General features: G+C 52.9%; 7 protein-coding genes across 7 annotated transcripts; 4 read left to right on the top strand and 3 right to left on the bottom strand.

The window, feature by feature from the left end:
* Positions 1-1,122: 1,122 nt before the first annotated feature.
* Positions 1,123-1,450, top strand: N7462_000111 (uncharacterized protein; the record flags this gene model as incomplete). The annotated part of the gene is made up of 2 exons (XM_057071837.1): positions 1,123-1,232; positions 1,294-1,450. The coding sequence occupies 2 exons, from the start codon at positions 1,123-1,125 to the stop codon at positions 1,448-1,450; spliced, it is 267 nt and encodes an 88-aa protein (XP_056938367.1).
* Positions 1,451-2,169: 719 nt separating this feature from the next.
* Positions 2,170-4,138, top strand: N7462_000110 (putative acetamidase; the record flags this gene model as incomplete). The annotated part of the gene is made up of 4 exons (XM_057071836.1): positions 2,170-2,210; positions 2,268-2,671; positions 2,729-3,199; positions 3,315-4,138. 4 exons carry the CDS (start codon positions 2,170-2,172, stop codon positions 4,136-4,138), a joined length of 1,740 nt encoding a protein of 579 aa, XP_056938366.1.
* Positions 4,139-7,701: 3,563 nt separating this feature from the next.
* Positions 7,702-9,766, top strand: N7462_000109 (uncharacterized protein; the record flags this gene model as incomplete). Its single annotated transcript, XM_057071835.1, has 3 exons — positions 7,702-8,329; positions 8,449-8,950; positions 9,037-9,766. 3 exons carry the CDS (start codon positions 7,702-7,704, stop codon positions 9,764-9,766), a joined length of 1,860 nt encoding a protein of 619 aa, XP_056938365.1.
* A 963-nt stretch (positions 9,767-10,729) lies between these two features.
* N7462_000108 (putative MFS transporter Fmp42) lies at positions 10,730-13,068 on the bottom strand (the record flags this gene model as incomplete). Its single annotated transcript, XM_057071834.1, has 4 exons — positions 10,730-10,858; positions 10,918-12,274; positions 12,348-12,510; positions 12,624-13,068. The coding sequence occupies 4 exons, from the start codon at positions 13,066-13,068 to the stop codon at positions 10,730-10,732; spliced, it is 2,094 nt and encodes a 697-aa protein (XP_056938364.1).
* Positions 13,069-14,358: 1,290 nt separating this feature from the next.
* On the bottom strand, positions 14,359-14,950 carry N7462_000107 (uncharacterized protein; the record flags this gene model as incomplete). The annotated part of the gene is made up of 2 exons (XM_057071833.1): positions 14,359-14,789; positions 14,845-14,950. The coding sequence occupies 2 exons, from the start codon at positions 14,948-14,950 to the stop codon at positions 14,359-14,361; spliced, it is 537 nt and encodes a 178-aa protein (XP_056938363.1).
* Positions 14,951-15,216: 266 nt separating this feature from the next.
* Positions 15,217-17,432, top strand: N7462_000106 (Zn(II)2Cys6 transcription factor domain-containing protein; the record flags this gene model as incomplete). The annotated part of the gene is made up of 9 exons (XM_057071832.1): positions 15,217-15,227; positions 15,314-15,342; positions 15,435-15,629; positions 15,726-16,024; positions 16,083-16,350; positions 16,427-16,894; positions 16,974-17,071; positions 17,131-17,230; positions 17,296-17,432. 9 exons carry the CDS (start codon positions 15,217-15,219, stop codon positions 17,430-17,432), a joined length of 1,605 nt encoding a protein of 534 aa, XP_056938362.1.
* Positions 17,433-17,699: 267 nt separating this feature from the next.
* Positions 17,700-19,941, bottom strand: N7462_000105 (serine/threonine-protein kinase; the record flags this gene model as incomplete). The annotated part of the gene is made up of 3 exons (XM_057071831.1): positions 17,700-19,292; positions 19,353-19,562; positions 19,621-19,941. The coding sequence occupies 3 exons, from the start codon at positions 19,939-19,941 to the stop codon at positions 17,700-17,702; spliced, it is 2,124 nt and encodes a 707-aa protein (XP_056938361.1).
* Between the last annotated feature and the right edge of the window lie 95 nt (positions 19,942-20,036).

Below are 20,036 nucleotides of genomic sequence, written 5' to 3'. Positions count from 1 at the left end.
TTTAATACTGAACTGAATTAAGTGATAGGGACACGGTGGGATTCTAAAGCCTTTTACTATATTCTTCTCGAAGTACGTATTTCGAGCCCCAAGAGTCCAAGATCGCCGTCTTCTCGATGAATCATGTTTTTATATATTCTTTGTGAAGCTAAGCCACCTTTTGAGAGAAGTTTGGAGTAAGTGTTCAAATCTTAGTTCTTATACAAGATCTGGCATGAGTTTAATTCCGATGTGCTTGATCGCATATGTACGCGAATCCCTAATTGCCAGCCAATCCCCAGCATGGATCGCTAGATAGATCAAACGACATGATCGTGGCGCTCCACGATAATTCAACAACCAACCACCCATCCCACATTAAAATTGATCACGGCAATCTACATTCCAGAACATAGCGAGATGGTATTTTATTGGTTCGGCTCCAGCCACCGCCAATCCCACCCCCAATTGACCTCCAGAGATCATCCCTTCATTCCGGATCGACATGCCATATCCACCAGCGGCATTTTCCAGCCAGTATCCTGGACTTTGATTGGACTAATGGTAGCCATGGCAGTTGATCCACTATTTAACGGCTCTGTTGATTGTTGATTCCATTGCAGTTCCAGGAAGTTGTCGCATATCCTAGCCCGGCAACACAAGACCAGGCACCCCGAGTTATGGGCTGCCTCGCTTCTTCCAGCCTCAATGAGACGGGCTGCAAATTCCACACACGGCATCTGATCGTAAAGCCCCTCTTGCCGGAGGAGTTAAGTGCAGCTCGCCTCCCAATCTAATCTTCCCATCTCTGATCCTATCTTACACCCTTGCTAGACACTCACTTTCCTGGCCTGTTTACATTGAGCTTTTGCGCATCTACATCCATACCTTGAGCATCTCCGTGCAAGTCTTGCAGAATCAACGGCAGCTTTTGCGTCCCTTGAATCACAAATTGGTTCGATCAAGAGGTATCACCACCCTACCCACCAGTGGACGCCCAAGCCCGCTTGAAGTCATAGTCCACCAAGCCTTGTGATCGGAGACATCAGTCACCAAGCCCCCTAGGTGACTAGAGCTATTTGTTTGGAATAAATCTATTTGGTTTTCGATCTTTGCACACCAGGATCCCTACCAATCACCGTGATGGCCCTGGTCCGGGATCCATACTTCTGGAAGCGCTTCTCGACAGCAGTCCATCTCGAAGAAAAAGCCAAGGGAGAAAATCAAGATGTCGAATACTCGACACCTGTGAAGTAAGCAAATTGTGGTCCATTACCATGATCTTCCAAGCATTGAGGCTAACATCTTCACCAGGGAACCAGATTCCTGGCTCGAGCGTGAGCGCCGTAAGCGCAAGCGATCACTGATCTGGGGCTTCGTTATTTTCTTTTTCATTATCTTACTGGTGACCGGGGGAGTGATCGTGTGGTGGCTCGCCAAACACAACTGGCTGCAAGCAGTCGAGCCCTAGCTTCCCAGACCGCCATTCAATCTCGAATGAGGAGCATCTCGGGCGATGTATGCATGGTTTGCGGGTGTACTTTTCGGGGGCCAACCTCATCGGCTTCCATCGGCGTTTTATTTCTTTTGAGGGGATTCGTTTATGCAAAGGGAAAATTTTGTATTACTGGAGATATACCCACCGCACCTCCAGGGCGGCTTTGGCATTTGGGCGTGATTGATTTTACTAGAGTTTATTATATAGCTTTTATGAATATGAAAATAATATTACACCACTCGAGCATGCATTGCAGTTGTAATCGTGCTTATCTTGCGGCGGCTAGACCTGCTGGAACTGGAATAGTCATACATGGGCTTATCAGGATATTGTATCAGGCATCTCGACCCCCCCTGCTCGGATCGGTAGTTGGCATCGCAATATTCGATTTGCGGCCTGTTGAGAAGTCGATCGGAGTATGAAGATTTCGGGATGGAGGGGATTACAAACCCGTCTATAGAATTACCAGGATCTCCCCGAACTCTCAAGTTCCTGGCACAAGCCGGTACCCGTACGTCCCAGCGGACTTAACACCGCCGTCTCCAGCCGGACCCGCGTTATCGGGGCTTATCGCCTTCTCCACACTTTCCCCCCCGCAGCCCATTGCAGTCGGGACTTTTGGAGGCCATCGGATAAAAGGCGCGCGCACCGCCGCTCTTCTCTCCTCTCTCTCTCTTCATTGCAACGCCATCATGATTCCCCCTTTCGATTACTTCACGTACCGCCGAGTACGGTAAGCTGGTCTTCATGCGTTCCCTGTAGATTTGCTCTGGCTAACAACCTTTGCCAGCAACCAAAAGCGGGCCGAACGAGAGGCCCGGTTTGCCTCTTTGCCCTTTGAATATCAGCTTGGCATCACCCCGAGCGAGAGGAAAATTCTCGATCAGCCCATTGAGGAACTAGTCCAGGATATCCAGAACTCGACAACTTCTCCTCTCAGTGTTCTCCGGGCCTACGGGAAAGTCGCCAGGAGGGCTCACAACCGCACAAATTGTATCACCGAACTTCTACTCCCGGAGGCGGAATCTTGGCTTGAATCCGATGTCAACCTCAAGGGACCGTTGGCGGGCATCCCCATCTCACTAAAAGACTCGGTCCAAGTTAAGGGCTTCGATACCACTCTTGGCTACTCGGCATTGGCCGGCAAGCCCTTCGAAGAAGATGGCCCCATGACCAGGCTTCTGAAAGATGCCGGTAGGTGCCATAGATTGGCACAAAACAGTGGTTAATGTTGCTGATAGCTGGCTGTAGGAGCTGTGCCGTACGCGAAGACGGCCCTGCCCATCACTCTTCTCTCTTTTGAGTCCGCCAATGGCCTCTGGGGCCACTGCCTGAACCCCCATCACCCTGGCTACTCCCCCGGTGGCTCAACTGGCGGCGAAGGTGCGCTGCTGGCACAAGGTGGTCGCATTGGTATCGGATCTGATGTTGCTGGCTCGGTCCGGGTTCCGGCTGCCTGGAGTGGTATTTACTCCTTGCGATGCAGTACTGGTCGGTGGCCCAAGGTGGGAGTGAGCACTAGCATGGCGGGCCAGGAGGGCATTCCCAGTGTCTTCAGCCCAATGGCGCGTACCCTGAACGATCTCACCTATTTCACCAAGGTCATTATCGGCATGCAGCCCTGGAAATATGACTACACTGTCCACCCTATTTCCTGGCGTGGTGAGCTGGAGACCGAGGCTCAGAGCAAGCCTCTTCGTATTGGGCTAATGAGCAGTGATGGTATGTGCCTCTCCTGTTTCTTGCAACTCGCTCCATTCCATCGGGTTTTCCTCTTCTTTTTCTTCTTCTCTTCCTCTTCCTCTTCTGCCTCCTCCTGACGCTTCCCCACTCCCAGGTGTCGTCCCTCCCACTCCCGCTATCGAACGCGCCATCTCCACCACTGTCACTGCATTGACCCAGGCCGGCCACACCGTGACCGAGATCACACCCCCGGCAACTGCAGACCCCTTCACGGGTCTCGATCTTGCTTCGCAGCTCCTCAACTCGGATGGCTGCCACCACTTCAATGCCAACCTTCGCAGCTTCGAGCCCTCTGACCCCGGCGCCAACCAACTCAGCCGAATCGCCCACCTGCCCCGGCCGCTGCGCTACCTGTACTACCTCTACGTGCGATACATCAAGCGCGACACCGTCCTCGCTACCCTGATTAAGAACTTCGGCCCTAAGTCCTCCGCCGCTCTATGGCCGCTCGTGGCCCGCCGTGAAAGCTTCCGCGCCACCTGGCATGCGTGGTGGGACGCCGAACCCCAGCAGTTTGACTTCATCCTCTGCCCTGCCAACGCCACCCCGGCCTTACCGCACAATGCCATGCATGACGCCGTCTCTTCCTGTGGCTACACCTTCCTCTGGAATCTGCTGGACTACTCCGCCGGTGTCCTGCCTGTCGGCCACGTCGACGCCGTCCGCGACGCCCTCGTCGCCCCCTACAAGACCGCCCTGAAGCGCGCTGGCGCCGACAACGCTATCTCCCGCGGTGCCTGGAAACACTACGATGCCACGAAGATGGCCGGCCTCCCTACCGCCGTGCAGGTCGTCGGCCGCCGCTGGCAGGAGGAGCAAGTCCTCGGCTACATGGCGGTCGTCCAAAAGGCGCTCGAGGCGTACCGCGATCCGGAGACCGGCGAAAGTGGCAAGTATGAGCTGTTGCCGATTGGTTGAGTTTTGGAATTTTGAATAGTCGTTGATTTCTCTCTCGTCCTTTATTTGCGGCTGTGATATCCTCTTGTCTTTTGCAACATACGTTTGACACCCCCTGCCCTGCGCCTCCCCCCTCCCTCCCTCTCCCCCTCTTCCCCGATCGATCTCCCATGATCCTGGGATTGGACGAGTCGCAAGGCCAGGCTTGAAATTGAAATGCAGCTTCTGTACCTATCGATTTCGATATCATAAGTCACTTCGTATAATAGTTCTATCTTCTATCTTCCATGGACTGTGGAGTACATACAGCGTCGCTCTTCGTCTTTCATCCCTTGCCTTGATGGTGGGGCAGCGTCCACTGTATTCGCCGTAGATCATGTACTTTCCCACCGAGGCAATCTATAGAACCCCCCTGTTCCCCTGTCCCTTATCCTGCCCCGCATCCCCCCCCCCCCACTTCTTTTGTACTTCTGTACCTACGTACGATGTTACTGTGCCAGACCGCCGTCTACTTCGAATGTACCCATCCAAAGCAATTCACCCTGTGCCAGTACAGACCCTCTCTCGCGTCCGATATCACGTGGTAAATGCAGTGCAACACTACGAGCATGGGCACCCTCTCCTCTCTGCTCCACCGCTCCCTTGACCAGAACAGGATTTCCGAGATGATGGACATCCACGAACGTAGCTCCGAGGGAGGACAGACGGGTGCAGAGGGGACGCGTTGGGGGGGGGGGGGGGTTCGAACAGCACGGGCAGTTGGAACGCTGACGAGGAGGGACGTCGTTTAAGATTATTAGAGATCCGCTCGGGCCCATCGCCCTGTGTCTGGGAGGGGGGGGGGGGGGGGCTTAGAATGCGCGCCGGAAGGGTTTAGCTGTGACAGGGACGAAGAGACCTGTTCATTTGGGACTAGGTGGTAATTTGGGGAAATGATGATGTTGCCAATTTATGATTCTTTTGTTTTTTATTTTTATTTTTTTCCTTTTCTATTCTTTTCTTTTTTTTTTGTCTGGCGAGGGTGGGGGAAGAGGGTGGTCTGGCACGTCCCCAGTCTAGATCGACCGGGTGAAGGGGTTTTGAGCTTTTGAGTTAGTTGGGAGGGGTCCGGTGATGTATCGCGTCCGGGGTACCGGGCGTCGCTTCTCGAATGAGAGTGCAGCGAGCGAGCAGAATAATAAGAAATTATCCCGAGCTCTGGACGCCGAACCATGGATACTCCAAACCAAAAGCTCCCTTGTGCGCACGGTTGCTTGCTCGTGTTTCACAATATCGGGGAATAGGGAACAAGAGAGAAAAAAAGAAAAAAGAAAAGAAAAGAAAAGGGACTTGGAAATCGGGAGAATCTGGCATTTGGAATCTGGAGACTAGGGAGAAGAGACCTGTCGCGATATTTTCCTTTCGAACACACCTGCAGGAGCGATCCCCGTGCCTACGATGACCCGGATTTGTGGGTCGATGAAGTAGCGCACCTTTGGCCGGGCTCGGCTGGGCTGGGGGGACAACACTAAGGCTTGCAGCTCAGTGAGCCTGATGCGTCGATTCGATTTGATCAGGGAAGATTTGATTCCGGGAGGGGGGAATGATAATACGCGATCACTTTGTCTCGGGGAGCGAGGGGGAAGAGCAATGACTAGAGAGCAGCACACTAAAAGCCGACGCCAGCCCTGGACAAACGCCCCCGACCCCTTGAGGCATCCCCAGCCCGGGTTAGCAGTGCCATTTCGGCCGGAATGGGGGAATTTTCCCCTTTGCTGAGTGGCGGAGAGAGCTTGCAAACCTTGGGACAGGGGAGGAGGCCCAAGCGACGCTTGGGGGGAGCAGCATGAAAGAGACGGGCTCAAAGAAAGTGCTTGGGTCGACTGTAGTGCTCAGCCAGGGGGGGGGGGCTCCACCGGGATGAACCTCTGCAAGTCATTGGCGATGGACGTCGGGGGACCTCTCTCGTCATGGACCCGATCACTCTGGCGGTTTCCCGCCTGCTCCACCCTTGACTCTCTCCCGGGGCGCGGAGGGTTGTGAAAGGTGCGAGGAAGGCCGAATTTGGAATTTGAGTTCCAGGATTAGGGTCCAGGCGTCGATAGATAAAGAACTTGAGGGAGATGGATCAGTGAGAGCGAAGATGAAGGAAAAATCCATTGTAGGGGAGACGGTGTAGATGTGGAGACGAAGCATTTTGATTTGGCGAGCGATCAGCGGTCGCAGGGGGACTAGCCGATCGGGGGATGCGATTCCAGGAAGGCAGTCGGGGATATTTCCACCCCCACGAATACGAGAAGCCGAGAAAGCCTCCGGTGGTTCGTGGTTCGTGGTTCGTGGAGGTGAAGGTGCAGGAATGCAGGATTGAGGTGGTGAGCCTGAGAAAACCTCTGATCAGATCCTTCTGGGTATCAATCTTCCACAGATTGAGGGGAGGAGGGATGATATAGGGGGAGGGGGCCACTTGTCGCGAGCCCCGATAAGTTGGGCCCCTGGTTTGTGAGCTGTCACGCCCGACCCTGTCTCCACTGGGGCGGTTTGGCGCGAACAGGGATGAGGGGGATCACTAAGTCAAGTATACCGATCTAGACAGGTCGCGCGATGGCAGATGGGGTGGAGGGCGGAGGGGAGGAGGGAGGAGGAGGAGGAGGAAGAGGAAGAGGAGGAGGAAGAGGAAGAGAGAAGGCAAAGTGAGAAGTGAGAAAGGAAAGGAGAGGAGAGAAGGAGAGAGCAGGATAACCAAACATATCACGGAGAGAAGAGAGAGGCCTGCGTTGATCGAGCGTGTTTCGATGTTTGATGTTTCTGCAGTGACTGTCACCCACAAAGTCTATTTAACTCTACCTCGAGATTGCCGAATGGTGGCCGCGCGCGGTGATACTATCATACTATCATGCTATACATACTATACATACTATACATACTATACATACTACAATACTATCATACTATCATACTATCATACTGTAATACTCCGCCACTCGTCGCCTCGTCCACTCTCTCCACTCGCTGCTCGACCGGCCTGAACTATGGACTCCGTGGACGCCATCGACTCCATAGGCTCCTGATTCTTCTTCGATCCGTGGCCCCGGGACGAACCCCATCCACTCGACTTCTAAATTACTACTGGACGGCGTAGACGCGTTCTGGCCCCTCGACTGGTGAACCATACTCGGCCCTCCAATCCATCGGCCCATCAACCTATCGACCGACCGATTGAAACCTATTGACCGACCTTGGAACGCAGAGTCGAATTACCTTCCACGGAGTATTCAGGGTATTCAGGTGCTTTCGTATTATTAACCGCCAACCGCTAACCGCCAAACCCGCCAGCCGTACCGAGTCCGTGCCCACCCCCCATTTCGCGCGCCCTTTTACGTCGCTTGTCTCCTTCTCTTCCCCCCCCCTCCCTCTTCCCACTCCATCTTCAACTACACCACACCACCACCACCTCCTCCTCCTCCTTCTCTCCGATACACGGCCACAACCCCTTTACGCCCGTCGAATCCTGCAACCCAGGATGCCGACCACGGTTCCTTCGCCCTCTCACCTTCGCGTCCTGCGCCGATGATCAGGGAGGCTCTAGAGGCTTAAAAGAGTTGGAGATGGCGTCCCGCAAGAAACCCTCCAACGCCGCGCGCAAACGAGACGGCATCCATTTCGTGAACGCCCGACCGGCCTCGGAAACAGAACGTCTCAAGGCGCAACGATTGGTGCGAGCTCATGTTGGTCGATGGATCTCCGACCAGACCAAGGACCGCGCAAACCCAGGGTCCGCATCCGCATCCGCATCCTCCTCCTCCTCCTCCTCATCCTCCTCACGACCCCCGCCTGGAGCGGCCCGTCGCACCATTCGCGATTCCGTCTCCCCCTTGTCCAGTGCCAGCACCTCCAGTTCTTCCAGTAGCGACCATGTCAGCCCATCTTCCTATCCTCTGGTGTCCCGTCCCGCGCCATATGCCTCCCGGCGGGCGATTGCCGCCGTCCCCGGGCTCCCTCGTCCCCCGCGGGAATGGCAGCGTTCCCCGTTCCCGCCGTCACATGCGAGCGACTCCAGCGACTCCAGCAGCGATGATTCCAGCAGCGTCACCGATTTCTCCAAGGAGCCAACCGCTGTCGTCCCATGGAAGAAACCCGCTTGCATCGAACCCCAGATCTCCGGCTTCTTGGATCCATTCGACACTTTACCCTCGAAGTTCTCGCCCGAAGTTGTGAATTTGAGTGAAACCTACTGTGCGTACCGTCCCCTTTTCCTGTGCCGATTTTCTCAGGGCTCCCCCCCCCCCCCCTCCCGGGGTCCAATCAGAGTACCGCTGACTCGTTCTCCTGACTCTTTCTTTTCGGCTTCGCAGGCATATCAGTGATTTGGCCAGGACTGATCCCGAAACCGGGCAAACTCAAAAAGACCGGCGAGACCTGGTTTCCACTCTCTTTATCCGACCCCGCCCTATTTACCGCGTTCATGTATGGCTCCTTGTGCCATCAACGAGTCCAATGGTTGAAGCATTGGGTACCCGACTCCACCTTTGGGCCTCAGCAGCAGCGCGTGCTGCAGCTTTGCGAGATGGAATCCATCAAGTTGATTAACCAAGCCGTCCGGGATCCGACCCGCGCGATCAGTGATGCAGTGCTGTTGAGTGTGATTTGCATGGCCCACCATCAAGCCCTGGAGGCGAGTCCGGCGCAGAATCGAAATACCCCATTCAAAGCCCCCTTCCAACGCTTGCAATGGTTGGACGTCTACGGTCATCTCCCACCCAATATGATCCACATTCGAGGGTTGGTGCAACTGGTGAAGCTTCGAGGCGGATTACAAAACATCAAACTCGATGGGTTACGCGCAACAATCACTTTGTAAGTTTGACTCCGTTTCGTTGGAGACCTATCATCATCGGCTTGCGCCATTGTGGCTTGCTAACCAAAGCAAATCCACTATATAGTTCGGCTATCATGACTGCCAGTTGTCTTTGTATGCCTCCCGGCTTTGAGTTCTGTGCACTGGACGAGAGTCGCACCAGCATGTCGATACAAGAGCTTCTTGGCTTTGGCCCATCTGACATCGAGCATGGGTTCGGCCGATTACAAGGCATCGGTATCACTTCCCAAATGGCCGAGGCAATGCAAGCGATTCGCGCCTATATCAACATCGTGGGAGCCTGTCTGGTGAGCCCATACGACACTTCGTTGCTCGCCGACCAGCGCAACCTCACTCAATACACCCTTCTCTCTGTCCCCCCTGCCGCGGACATTTCCACCACCTTCTCCCACCCCAGCCACGAAGCCATCTACGAGGCTTGTCGCATCGCCATGCTGATTTTCTCCGTCGGCGTTGTCTTCCCGATTCCCGCAAATAACACTCCCCTCCCCAGGCTAGCGCAGCAACTCCAATCTGTCCTTTGCCAACCGAACGCTTCCGTGCTCTGGTCATCTTCAAGCACCCGTGTCGTACTCATCTGGATCCTGAGCCTCGGTGGCATCGCAGCTTTCGAAAATGCAACTGAGCGGACCTTCTTTGTGACGGCTCTTCGTGATACAACACGTCGTAGTGGCTTATCTTCCTGGGAAGATGTGAAACGGGCCTTGAGCATGATGCTCTGGTTTGATCTCGCTTGTGACGAGGCTGGTGAGAACATGTTCTATGAAGCCACCGAATCTTGCCTTATTGAGTGATCTTTCGAGTTCGCACGTTTCCCACGATACGAGTCTATGAATGGGCCTCCTTTAACCCCCTTGTACCGCTTAATACTGTCGGATACACCCGTATATCGTCGAGCAATCCCTCCCAAAAGGAAAGAAAGAAAAGAAAAAAAAAATCAAGGGAACGGAAACAAATGCAAAGCGCAAAGCTCAACAACACAGCTCTTTATATTCTTGACTTAGGTCGCCGACTCTTTCCTGTGAACTTCTTATATTCGCAGCTACTCTGTTCAACATGTTTTCAAATGATCTCTGCCTTCTAGTTCGTATGTTAATGATGAACCTCTCCTTCGGGGGCGACGCGGAGGGTCGTGGAGCATATACCCAATAGCAATGCGTCTGGATGCTACGCAGTCCTTCGTCATTCCTCACCCAATTGCCTCTCTACCCATACCTGACAGCGTCGACGAACCAAAAACTCTCTCTCTTTCTCTCGCCTTCTCTCTCTTCCTCTCTCTCTTCTCTCTCTTTTTGTCACATACTCTCTTCCTGGGTTCCTCCCAACCTGGGCTTACAAGGCTCCCCTTTCTCTTGGTTTCCCCGGTACATAATATCGCGCTTACGTGGAATGGAACATCTCGCATGCTCGCCTTGGTACCGAACTTCTATCCCCGGGTGGGAGCTCCGTGCGGCTGGCCGTTCTATATATAAGAGATAATGCATTCATGAATATATCCTGACATTCAAGTTTCCCAAACAAAAAAGGGGGGTTAAAAAAAGTTCCAGTTATTCCTACGCAATCGAACGCTTGGTGCATCATTGTACTTGCAGTCATGTGTGTCATTGGCGGTATTACCGCTATAGATCGGAGATGCCCGGATGGAAAGACAAAAGAACAGAACAGACATGTACAGATATGTACAGCGTAACCGAGGTAATACATACGTACTATCCGCTAAACACCCCTCAGCCAGCTCCGGTTCTCAATCATCATTTTCATGTCCGATACGCTCGGTGCACTTGGTTCTCCCCCGTGGCCTCCAGCAACGGCTGCCGCTCCCAATCCCGCGCCGCAACCCCATGCAACAGTGCATTCTCCCGACTGAGTCCCGTCTCAACCGTATCCTGCCCTTCGCCATCACAACCCCCTCCGCCGCAGCAAGTACTCCCGTCTGCCAACTCACATACGCCACCAGTGCGGCCCCCGCAATCCCCGTTGACAGCGTCAGTCCAATATTCACAGGCACAGGGTCGCCGCTGAACGAGCGCAGCGTCAGCGCATCCAGCCCCGTCTGCGCGAAACTGCCCATCCCAGCCAGGCAGATGACCAGCCCGTACACCTTGCCGAAGGTCTGGAAGCCGAACACTTTGGCCGCGTAGTCTGACACGGCGGTGTAGTAGAACGGTCGGTACAGAGCGAACAAGACGACGTTAGCGTACGCCGCGCCAGTGCTGTCGGGGATGCAGCCCAGCACTCCGATCAGGGTGGCGATTAGCGCGAGAATGCCCAGCACGGTGCGTGTGCGGAGCGTGTCGAGGAAGAGACCGGTGAAGGGGACTGAAACGAGGCCGCCGACTGGTAGGAGGATGTCGAAGAGCCCGTTGATGCGGGCCGCCGCGGGGGCGGAGTGGAGGAGAAAGGTGTATTGCTGCCGAAGGGTGGCGACGAAATAGTTGATGCGGAGCATCATGAGCACGGTGAAGGCGGTGATGAGAATGAACCATGGGCTGCGGAGCTGGGCGAATGCACTGTAGCCGTGCATGACACCCCAGACGCCGCTGGTGTGGGTGCTGGGTGTGTTTGGAGGCACGGGCTGCGGTTTCGAGGTGCTTGCAGATTGAGGAAGGTGGTCGTTGGACGCTGGACTGTTTGGGTCTGTGTGGAAGACAGAGTCATTGAAGCCGACAGTGGAGGTGATGGAGGCCGTGCCGTCGTCGAGGAGGTCTTGGATCTGGGTGACGATGCTGTGACGGTGGACGCGCCGATCGTTTCGCTGGCGTTCGCCTTCGTTGCGGTCGGGGATCTGGTCGTCGACGCGGTCATTGATCTCTTCGACGACCTGTATTTCAGCTTGCTGAACTAGCTCGCCAGCGGTTTTGTAGGATGTTGCTGGCATGACTGTGAGTTGGAGGATGATAATCAACACCGGGACTATCAGATACGCCAGGAAGAATTTCTGGATTGAGACATCGCCTGCGGTGTGCTCGTTCCAGAGGCGGAATACCAAGAAGAGGGCGCTGGAGGCATCGAAGGCACCGGTCAACATGGATAGAATGAGACCTGACCGAGTAGGAAATGTGTTCGATAGTTGAAACGATGGGATGAAGACGAACGGCCCGCCAAGTGACAAGAGTAGGTAACCCGGTATATATCCATCGAAGGGGAGTTGGCTAGCACAGGCGAATACAATTGTCCCAATGGCCAAGCAGACACACCCGATAATACTGCTCACTCGAGGTCCGTAGGTGTCTAGGATAGCTCCGACAGGTAGGGCCGACACATTGGTGACAACGGCGGCAATAGTGAACATCAGATTCAACCTGACATGAATCAGTTTCTATACTTGACCCTCATCGTGTTGTCAATGGATCTCTGGGATCTTGTGGTCCATACCGAATCTGCTGCCCATAACACACCCCCACATTTTTCTCCAATTCCTGCGGTGAGCATAAGTTGCGATAGACCTTCTCACGGATGAGAACTGGCTTCAAGGCTGCAAAGCCGAACACAATGCCTGCAGAGAGGAAACAATATATAACCGCCAAACAAACCTGCGCTGGTTCGCATTAGCAACGTGTTGACGCTACACAGAAATACACAATGGCACGGTCTGTGCTAAAATTGAGAGACTAAAGTGAAACGGTGATACGAAATAGTGTCTCGGCATACCGATTCGTCTTGCGGGGCTCACTTCAAAAGCACCCCTGGTCTCCGGCAGCCAAGCTGGAAGCTGGGGTGGCCGATGCTCCTTGTGTGGCACAGACCCAGGCACAGCCTCTGCCGCCGCAGATGCCGGTGACCGAGGCCCCCGCTCCAGGTCCGCTCGACCTTCACGGGTCGTCGTGGGGGACAGTCCCAGGGACCCCAGGAGCGAGGGGCGATCGTCCCGATCGTCGACAGCACTCTCGTTCCAGCCGGGCCCCGCATACGGATTGAAATTGAGTCTGCTATACGTGGAGGGGAATGAAGATGCGAGAGATGAATCTTCGGGCAGCTCTTGATAGGTGTCCGACTCGGTATCGGATGGGGACACGTCTTCCCCTCTTCCCCGCAGAAAGGCAGCAGCTGGATTGCGTTCCCATCCTTCGAGGAAGGAGATGCGGTTTAGAGACATGATTGAGTCAAACGGGGTATCATATTATCATTGTAGAGGTATCTTGTAGAGGTAGGTCAAACGGGGTCTGTGCAGAAAGCATGTACAGAGGACAAGGGCAGAAGAGGGGGAAAGAGGGGAGACCCAGGATGACGACGTCGTTAGCGATATGAAGCGGTTGGTTTCCCTGCTTTCGACGCGGAAGGGGTCAGGTGACCCCGTCCAGTATCGGTGGTTATCTTGTGTCTTTGTTTATCTTCGAGAGTCGGTTGATCTTTTGTTCGCAACCAACAACATTCGTCAGTACTCGGACTCGGCGGTGAGTGGTTACAGGATGATGGAAAGGGCAGGGATGGAGCTCCTGCGTCTTTATCGCTGCCGTTGCATTGACGGTGAGCCATGATTCTGTTCGAGACGCCCAAGTCCTCCTGCTTTGAGCTGGAAACCCGCTCCAACTTCTCGAAAAGGCAGCTGGAAGGCTCGGCATCTGGATCCCCACATCGGTCACGGACGAACCTACATTGTCCTGGATATAGCTCCGGGGAGGGGGGCTGCCATCTTATTTAACTTTCGGCGCAGACGCGTCCTCGGGGAGGATGGCTCCAATGCTCGAATCACAGCGTCGGCTTCAGATGCACTCGTGCTCGGGGTCCTTCTCTCAATCTCCAAGATCGACAGGGTTCGACGGGTCCGGAGTACGCCATCCATGGGTCCATAATTGTTGAAATGAAGCCCGAGGCAAATCGCGGACGGTGCCGAAATTTCTCTCTGTGGCATGCCCCCACCATCTGCGGGATTTGTCAGGCACCGCAGTCGATCCCGGCGTCGCCGACCCAATGATACGGGCTTGAAGTCAGGCTTTGCTGGGTCTTAGGTGGTGCTTCTCCGGGCTGTCGTGCCAGTCCCCTGGGATCCCCTGGCCTTGCCCCCTTGGTGCGCTTGAGTTTGCCATGTTACGGCATCCTTACCGTCGAAACCGCCACATGGTTACCAGGAGAAGGTTTCGAGAAGCAGTGGCCGTTCCGCGGGAACTGCCCTGATCCAGGAACGTCGGTGAAGAGTGCGAAACAGGGAAAGTGGAGGGCCAGTCGTGCTACTAGTGTTTCCACCACTGAAGCTTGATGTCCGCGGTGGTGACATGCTCTGACTGGGTCTCGAAGAGGCATCTCGCACTGTGCCTCAGTAGCGGATTTAAAACGCAAATCTCCGGCATAACAATGGAGTCCCCTGCCGTCCCGCTCCAGTATGATTGGCTGGTCGATGTCATACATTACCGACAGTGGCTTTGCAACTGGGGAAGGCGTTGCCCACCTAAATTTCGAAGCGGCTAGCACCAACTACGGAGTAGCTAGAGGAGAGACGCCCCCCAAAAAAATACGAAAACGGGGAGAGCATGAGGGTCTTGGCCAAATCATCAAGCATACCAACCCCCCAATCCCCAACCACCCCCTTCTCTGCTTGAAACATATCGGGATCCATGCCAACTCGCTTGTTTTTGCCCCCCTCAGTGCCCGGTTTCCCGAGGCCAACCCGCTCAAACCGCGCTTTTCGGCCAGACCATCCTGTTCCAAGATCATGCTCGTTCGGGCAACGATCGGTCTTGATCCGAGGGGGGAAGCAAACTTTGTTCTGGACGCGTGGGGGGGGCATGCGCCGTCCAACCAAATACAGCCGGGAACTGTCAAAACGCTGGGCCAGTGGGGAGCGTTGCACCTGGCGTGATGATGCCGGGCCACGTTTGCCTGTCGGGGTATCAGTAACAGCCAATTCGAGTAGAGCGCCAGATCCAGCCCATACCCGCTTGCCCAGTGCGCTGCTCCTCTCTGCTCCTCTTCGGTCGAGCTAATCTCCAACAACCTAGTGCGATGTCTGGTTGTACCCCAAAAAATCCGCGCAGTGTCATGATGATCTACCAATGCCGAGCACCTTTTTTCAGTTTTTAGTCTTTTTTTCCTCTCTTCCAGAAGACTCCACCCTTTCGCGCCTCCGTTGTTGATTTAGCATCAGTCTCCATCGAACATCTCCATGGTAGATACTTTGATTCATTCTTGTTCAGGAGGAGGCTCTTGAGTTATATTTATCTAGAATCCTCGGACCTGGGATACCGAGTATGTTCTCCTTCTGGAAACCTTCCGAGTTCGTGTCTACAATCTCTCCCGTCGCTGCGTAATGAGGGGATGGTGAGTATTCCCCTGTTCAATGGATCTATTCGGTGGAATATCTTGATCGCTCTCTTATTCATGAAAATAGCTAACTGAAATTCTAGCCTCACATGTCGTCTGCGCCATTTGAAATGTATGTCGACTCACTCAAAAAAGATCGATTTCGATCAATCCTCCACTCCCTATCAGAGGCGATCAAATTCTAACGTTTTTGCCTCCTTGAAGGTGACAAATCGGGAGCGAAATGTCTGCGCTGTCAGCGATCTGGTCGTGAATGCGTGCCGGCGCCAGGAAAGTCCGAAGAGGTTTCCTTTCGTCATGGCCAGAATCCATCCTTGCGAGGAAAGGGCCCCCCGAGGTATGGGGAGAGCGACCTGACCTTCCCCGACGACCAAATCTGGGTGGAATCTTCCTCTGAGTGTGCGTCCTTTAGCCACTCACACATTAAAATCATACATTCCTTCTTTCTGGCAGCAATACAGAACTACCGAACGTTGTCTAACTTTTCTTTGTCAGATTCCTTCAAAGATGAAACTGATCAGACGGCAGCTGAGTATCATGTTGTACCAGTGACAGGACAACAGCCGCCATCTAGATCGCCATCGGAAGCTCGATCTACATCGTCATCCACCATGGACCCTTCTCTACCGGGTCCCAGCAATATTGTCCCTTACTACATCTCTGACACTCACCATCCAGTCACGATGGCGAACACACCCCGGCGGGCGTCAGGCACACCGCTCAGTGTTCCAAGGCTAGCTAACGTAAACGAAGCCTACCTGCTTCGACATTTCCAGCGACACCTCGCACCATGGGTGAGTTAATCTGTCCCATCAAAGATCTATCCAACAAGCTCTGATTGCGGCAATCTAGCTTGATGCCGGTGATCCCGAGCACCGCTTCTCGTCGGATGTGGCCGGGAGGGCAAGCCAGTCTCCATTGCTTCTCTATGCCTGTCTGGCAGTATCGGCATGCCATCTATCCCGCACAACGAATTCGATCTCGCCCGAAGTGGCAGATAGTTATCATGAACGCTGTGTCTCGATTATGCTGCCGTCGCTGGACAATCCGGAATTCGACATCGGCATTGATACCCTCCTTCCTTGTACAGTTATCCTTCGCTTCTTCGAGCAAATGTCATGTAAGTCTACCGTATCGGTTTTTCGCTCGAACGCACGATCCAATCGTGGAGAGAATCATGCTGACATCCCATGTAGCCCATACCCCTTCAAATGACCCTCAGCGCCATCTCCTAGCCGGCTCTGTTTATATCAGTTCACATGTGGACTGTGCGATATCTGGCGGACTCGTGTCCGCGTCTTTCTGGGTCTTTGTTATCCAGGATATCCAATTCGCACTTACGTACCAGAAAGGCCTTCGGTTAACATACTCCCCATTCGAGAGCCGCCTTCAGCTCTGGTGGAACACCAGGCCGGTGCTAACCGACGGTGATTGGGTTAACCGGGCGATCTGGTTGCTTGCCGAGACCATCGACTTTTGCTACAATACCTCGGGTCAGAACTTTGGGGGCCACATGGGGACTGTGGGGGAAAGTAGCCTGAAAATGAAACTCAACGACTGGGAGACTATGCGACCAGAGACATTTACGCCGATGCATGTGTCACCGGCAGACCCTGCCAATGGAAAGCCATTCCCTGTTGTTTGGTACACGAGTTTATGGCATTGTGAGTGTTAGGATTTTAGGGGCTTGGATTGTTGTGCGCTTTTTGTGGGGCAGTATGCTAATCTATGGCTTCTTGGCAGCAACCGCGTTGCAACATGTGTGCCTTGCCAAGGTACTGATGCTAATGCGCAAAACAAAGGCATATAATCTCACGGTGGAGGAGCATGCGAAGGTGAAGGTATATTTTTGCCCTGTCCCGCCGGGTTCGTCGTCACTTTCTCACGGTTTTTCCAATAGCAACTCATCTCGGAGAACTTGAGTTATCTCTTTGGCATAGCTTTGTCTGCCGATGACGAACCGTCTTTGCGAATCATGGCTTGCCATGCTCTTAGTGCTTGTGTGTTCTTTTCCTTCCGTCCCTGTAGTTTTTCATAACTGACACAAGCCCCTTTTGAATTTTAGGCAGCGAATGGATCGGAGATATCAATGCGCAGAATTTATTGTTTGATTTGCTGCGCCGCACAGAACGAGACAACGGATGGCCTTGGGCCTATGTGGAACAACGCATCCTTGACACTTGGCAACGAAACGGAGGTTAGCATGAATAGACTTCAGTATCCATACTCCCTTAGATTGAGATGATGCTAGACCACAATGAAACTTCATTAATCAGACTACCCTTTCATTGCGACTCTCAAATCCCTCACTTTCAAAATGGTAGTTGTCCAATTAATTCTTCGTATGTCTGCTGGATTCTCAATGGTAAACGTCATGTTTCTTCTCCGCCCTGTCAACTTAGAAGTACGTTTCACAAATGTACGAACCACTTCGTTTCCGTAGCCAATAACCGACCAAATTAGTTCTCCCTAACTCCCCAACCCTCTTTTTCTGTTGTCAATCTCTTTTTTGAAAAACGATGCCTCATCTGCCTTCCCACAAAGCGTCATCATCCACTCCAAGTCACTCAAGCTTTCGATAGTTTTCGCGTGGTTTTTTCCATACAGGAACTCCTTCTTGCTGATCAGGTCGTCCATAAGTCGATGTACGTCTTCGTAGTTCCTTTGATAGGCATGTGTTAAGGCAAGCCGGTATATAGCACCAAACGTCCTCTCGTGATAGGGACCATCTTCGGCGTCTATTATCTGTAGAGTCGATTCCATTACTTCTTGGGCTTCATAGTATCTTTCAAGTGAGTGCAATGCGATCCCGAGGACTATTTGGACATTCGGATCTCTTGCGCCCCGTGCGGCATATCCATCCGCAGCTTCTTGTAGGTAGCGAGCAGCTTTCGTGTTACTCCATTTGATTTGATGATCCCTCTCACGGCTGGGTTGCTGTTCTCCAAGATCCCTTGCTTGTGAGTTGTAGCCATTGCCTATCCAGAACAGGCAACTCAACCTTTCTTCGTCAAATTCATCCAAAGACGTGTTAAAGATCTCTAAGACATCTTTCAATATGTCAAAACCTTTATCGTAATCTTTCATACTCAAATGAATTCTGCCAACCCAAAATAACACTTCAAGGGTCTTGGGGTCTCTAGAACCAAGGAGTTGGCCGCGTCCATCGGCAGCCTTTTGCAAGTTAGCTAGGGCTTTGCTGTGTTCGCCTTTGTCAGCGAAATATTTCCCACTCTCAAAAAGTGCGTGCAAATCAGCTAATACGCTTTCTTTTTCTTGAGTCACTCCTGCTACTAGTTGTTCGTTAGGACGGAAAATATTCTTTTGAGACCTTCGCGGATGAGATATTTTAGAGAAGAAGTTTTCCCGCCGCCCCCTCGGTGATATCGAGGAAGAAGATTTGTGTTGGACAGACTCTTTTGGCATGACTTGTTCTTTCTCCTTTAGTGTGGATAGTGCTGTTGCTGGATTCCCTTGCCAGTGTTTGTCCAATGAAGGCAAAGTAGATGTTTCCATTGAGAGCTGTGTTGATTGCTCCGTCGAGTTCCAGCTTTTAAAATCCCCTTCTGAAAGGAGCAGGGATCTTCCAGAATCCCCCTTGAAACTCATCTTAGATATATCAGAGGCCAGGCGAGACGAACGATTCCGAAGCCAGGTGTGTTGCAGAGCTTCAATAGCAGATATCCGTTTGGCCGGGTCTGACGAGAGAACATCCATTATAAAACGATCAAAGTCTGTGCTCCCCAAAACGGCTTGGTTCGGGAAGATGTTAGACCTTGGGCCTTCGGCATATGCCGATAATTCATCAAGCGAGTTGAAAGGATAGGAATGAAACTTCATGTAAAAGGCCGTTATTCCAAGTGCCCATATATCAACCTTCTCGGTATATCTCCTCTGAGTTCTTGGTTGCTTGCCATTATTTAGACCTCGTATCTCCGGGGCGAGAAATAGCATAGTGCCAACCAAAGACTGGAGACCGAGGTTTCCATCATAGCGTTTGCTGAACCCGAAATCTCCAATCTTGATCCACCAGTCAGGGCCCTTCTGGACCACAAATATATTCTAGAATGCCCAGGTATGCATGAGTTCTATTTTCTCCATCGGGGTAACACGATGTCTTACTGCTGGTTTGAGGTCCCGATGGACAAATCCATTACTATGTAGCGCTTCAAGACCTTCGCAGACCTGCACAGTGATTTCTTGCACTTGTCCCTCGGGCAGGGGAGCTTTCAGGTGAGAATCGAGATCGCCATATTGAATATGTTCCATTGCAATAAAGACAGCCGCGTCACTCTCATACCATCCAATAAATCTCACAAATAGTCCGTCGTACTATCGATGGATATCCACCACGTTAGCAGGGGTATTACAACGATGACATACGACCGACCTTCTTCTGTGAAAATTTCGCAATCGCTTCTAGCTCTTCATGGTAATTTATGCCGTCTCGAACGATCATGGCCTTCGCGATTGTTTTAACAGCCTGGAGCTCTGCCGCATCAGGGCTAGTCAAACACCGTTCCAACCAAACACTTCCATAGGACCCAGTTCCCAGTATGTTTTCCTGTCTCCAAATATCTTCTCTGTGCTGGCGTCGAACATACTTGCCCGGCGCATTCTCCGACCGGATCGAGAAGCGGTGCGTGTAGCCCGAACGAAGCTCGACGTGGATCTTGGTATCCAGCACTAGATCAGACGTCGCAGACGCCATGGTGAACACCTAATGGATCCCTCCCCTCAGCGACACTCAATATTGGTTGTGAGCGAGGTTGAGTACAGATGAATGATAATAGATTGGTGCAGGTT

This window comes from Penicillium macrosclerotiorum (genome assembly GCF_028827735.1).
Source record: "Penicillium macrosclerotiorum strain IBT 26536 chromosome Unknown utg000001l_segment0_segment0, whole genome shotgun sequence".
Taxonomy (NCBI): domain Eukaryota; kingdom Fungi; phylum Ascomycota; class Eurotiomycetes; order Eurotiales; family Aspergillaceae; genus Penicillium; species Penicillium macrosclerotiorum.
This window is presented reverse-complemented; position numbering and strand designations above follow the sequence as displayed.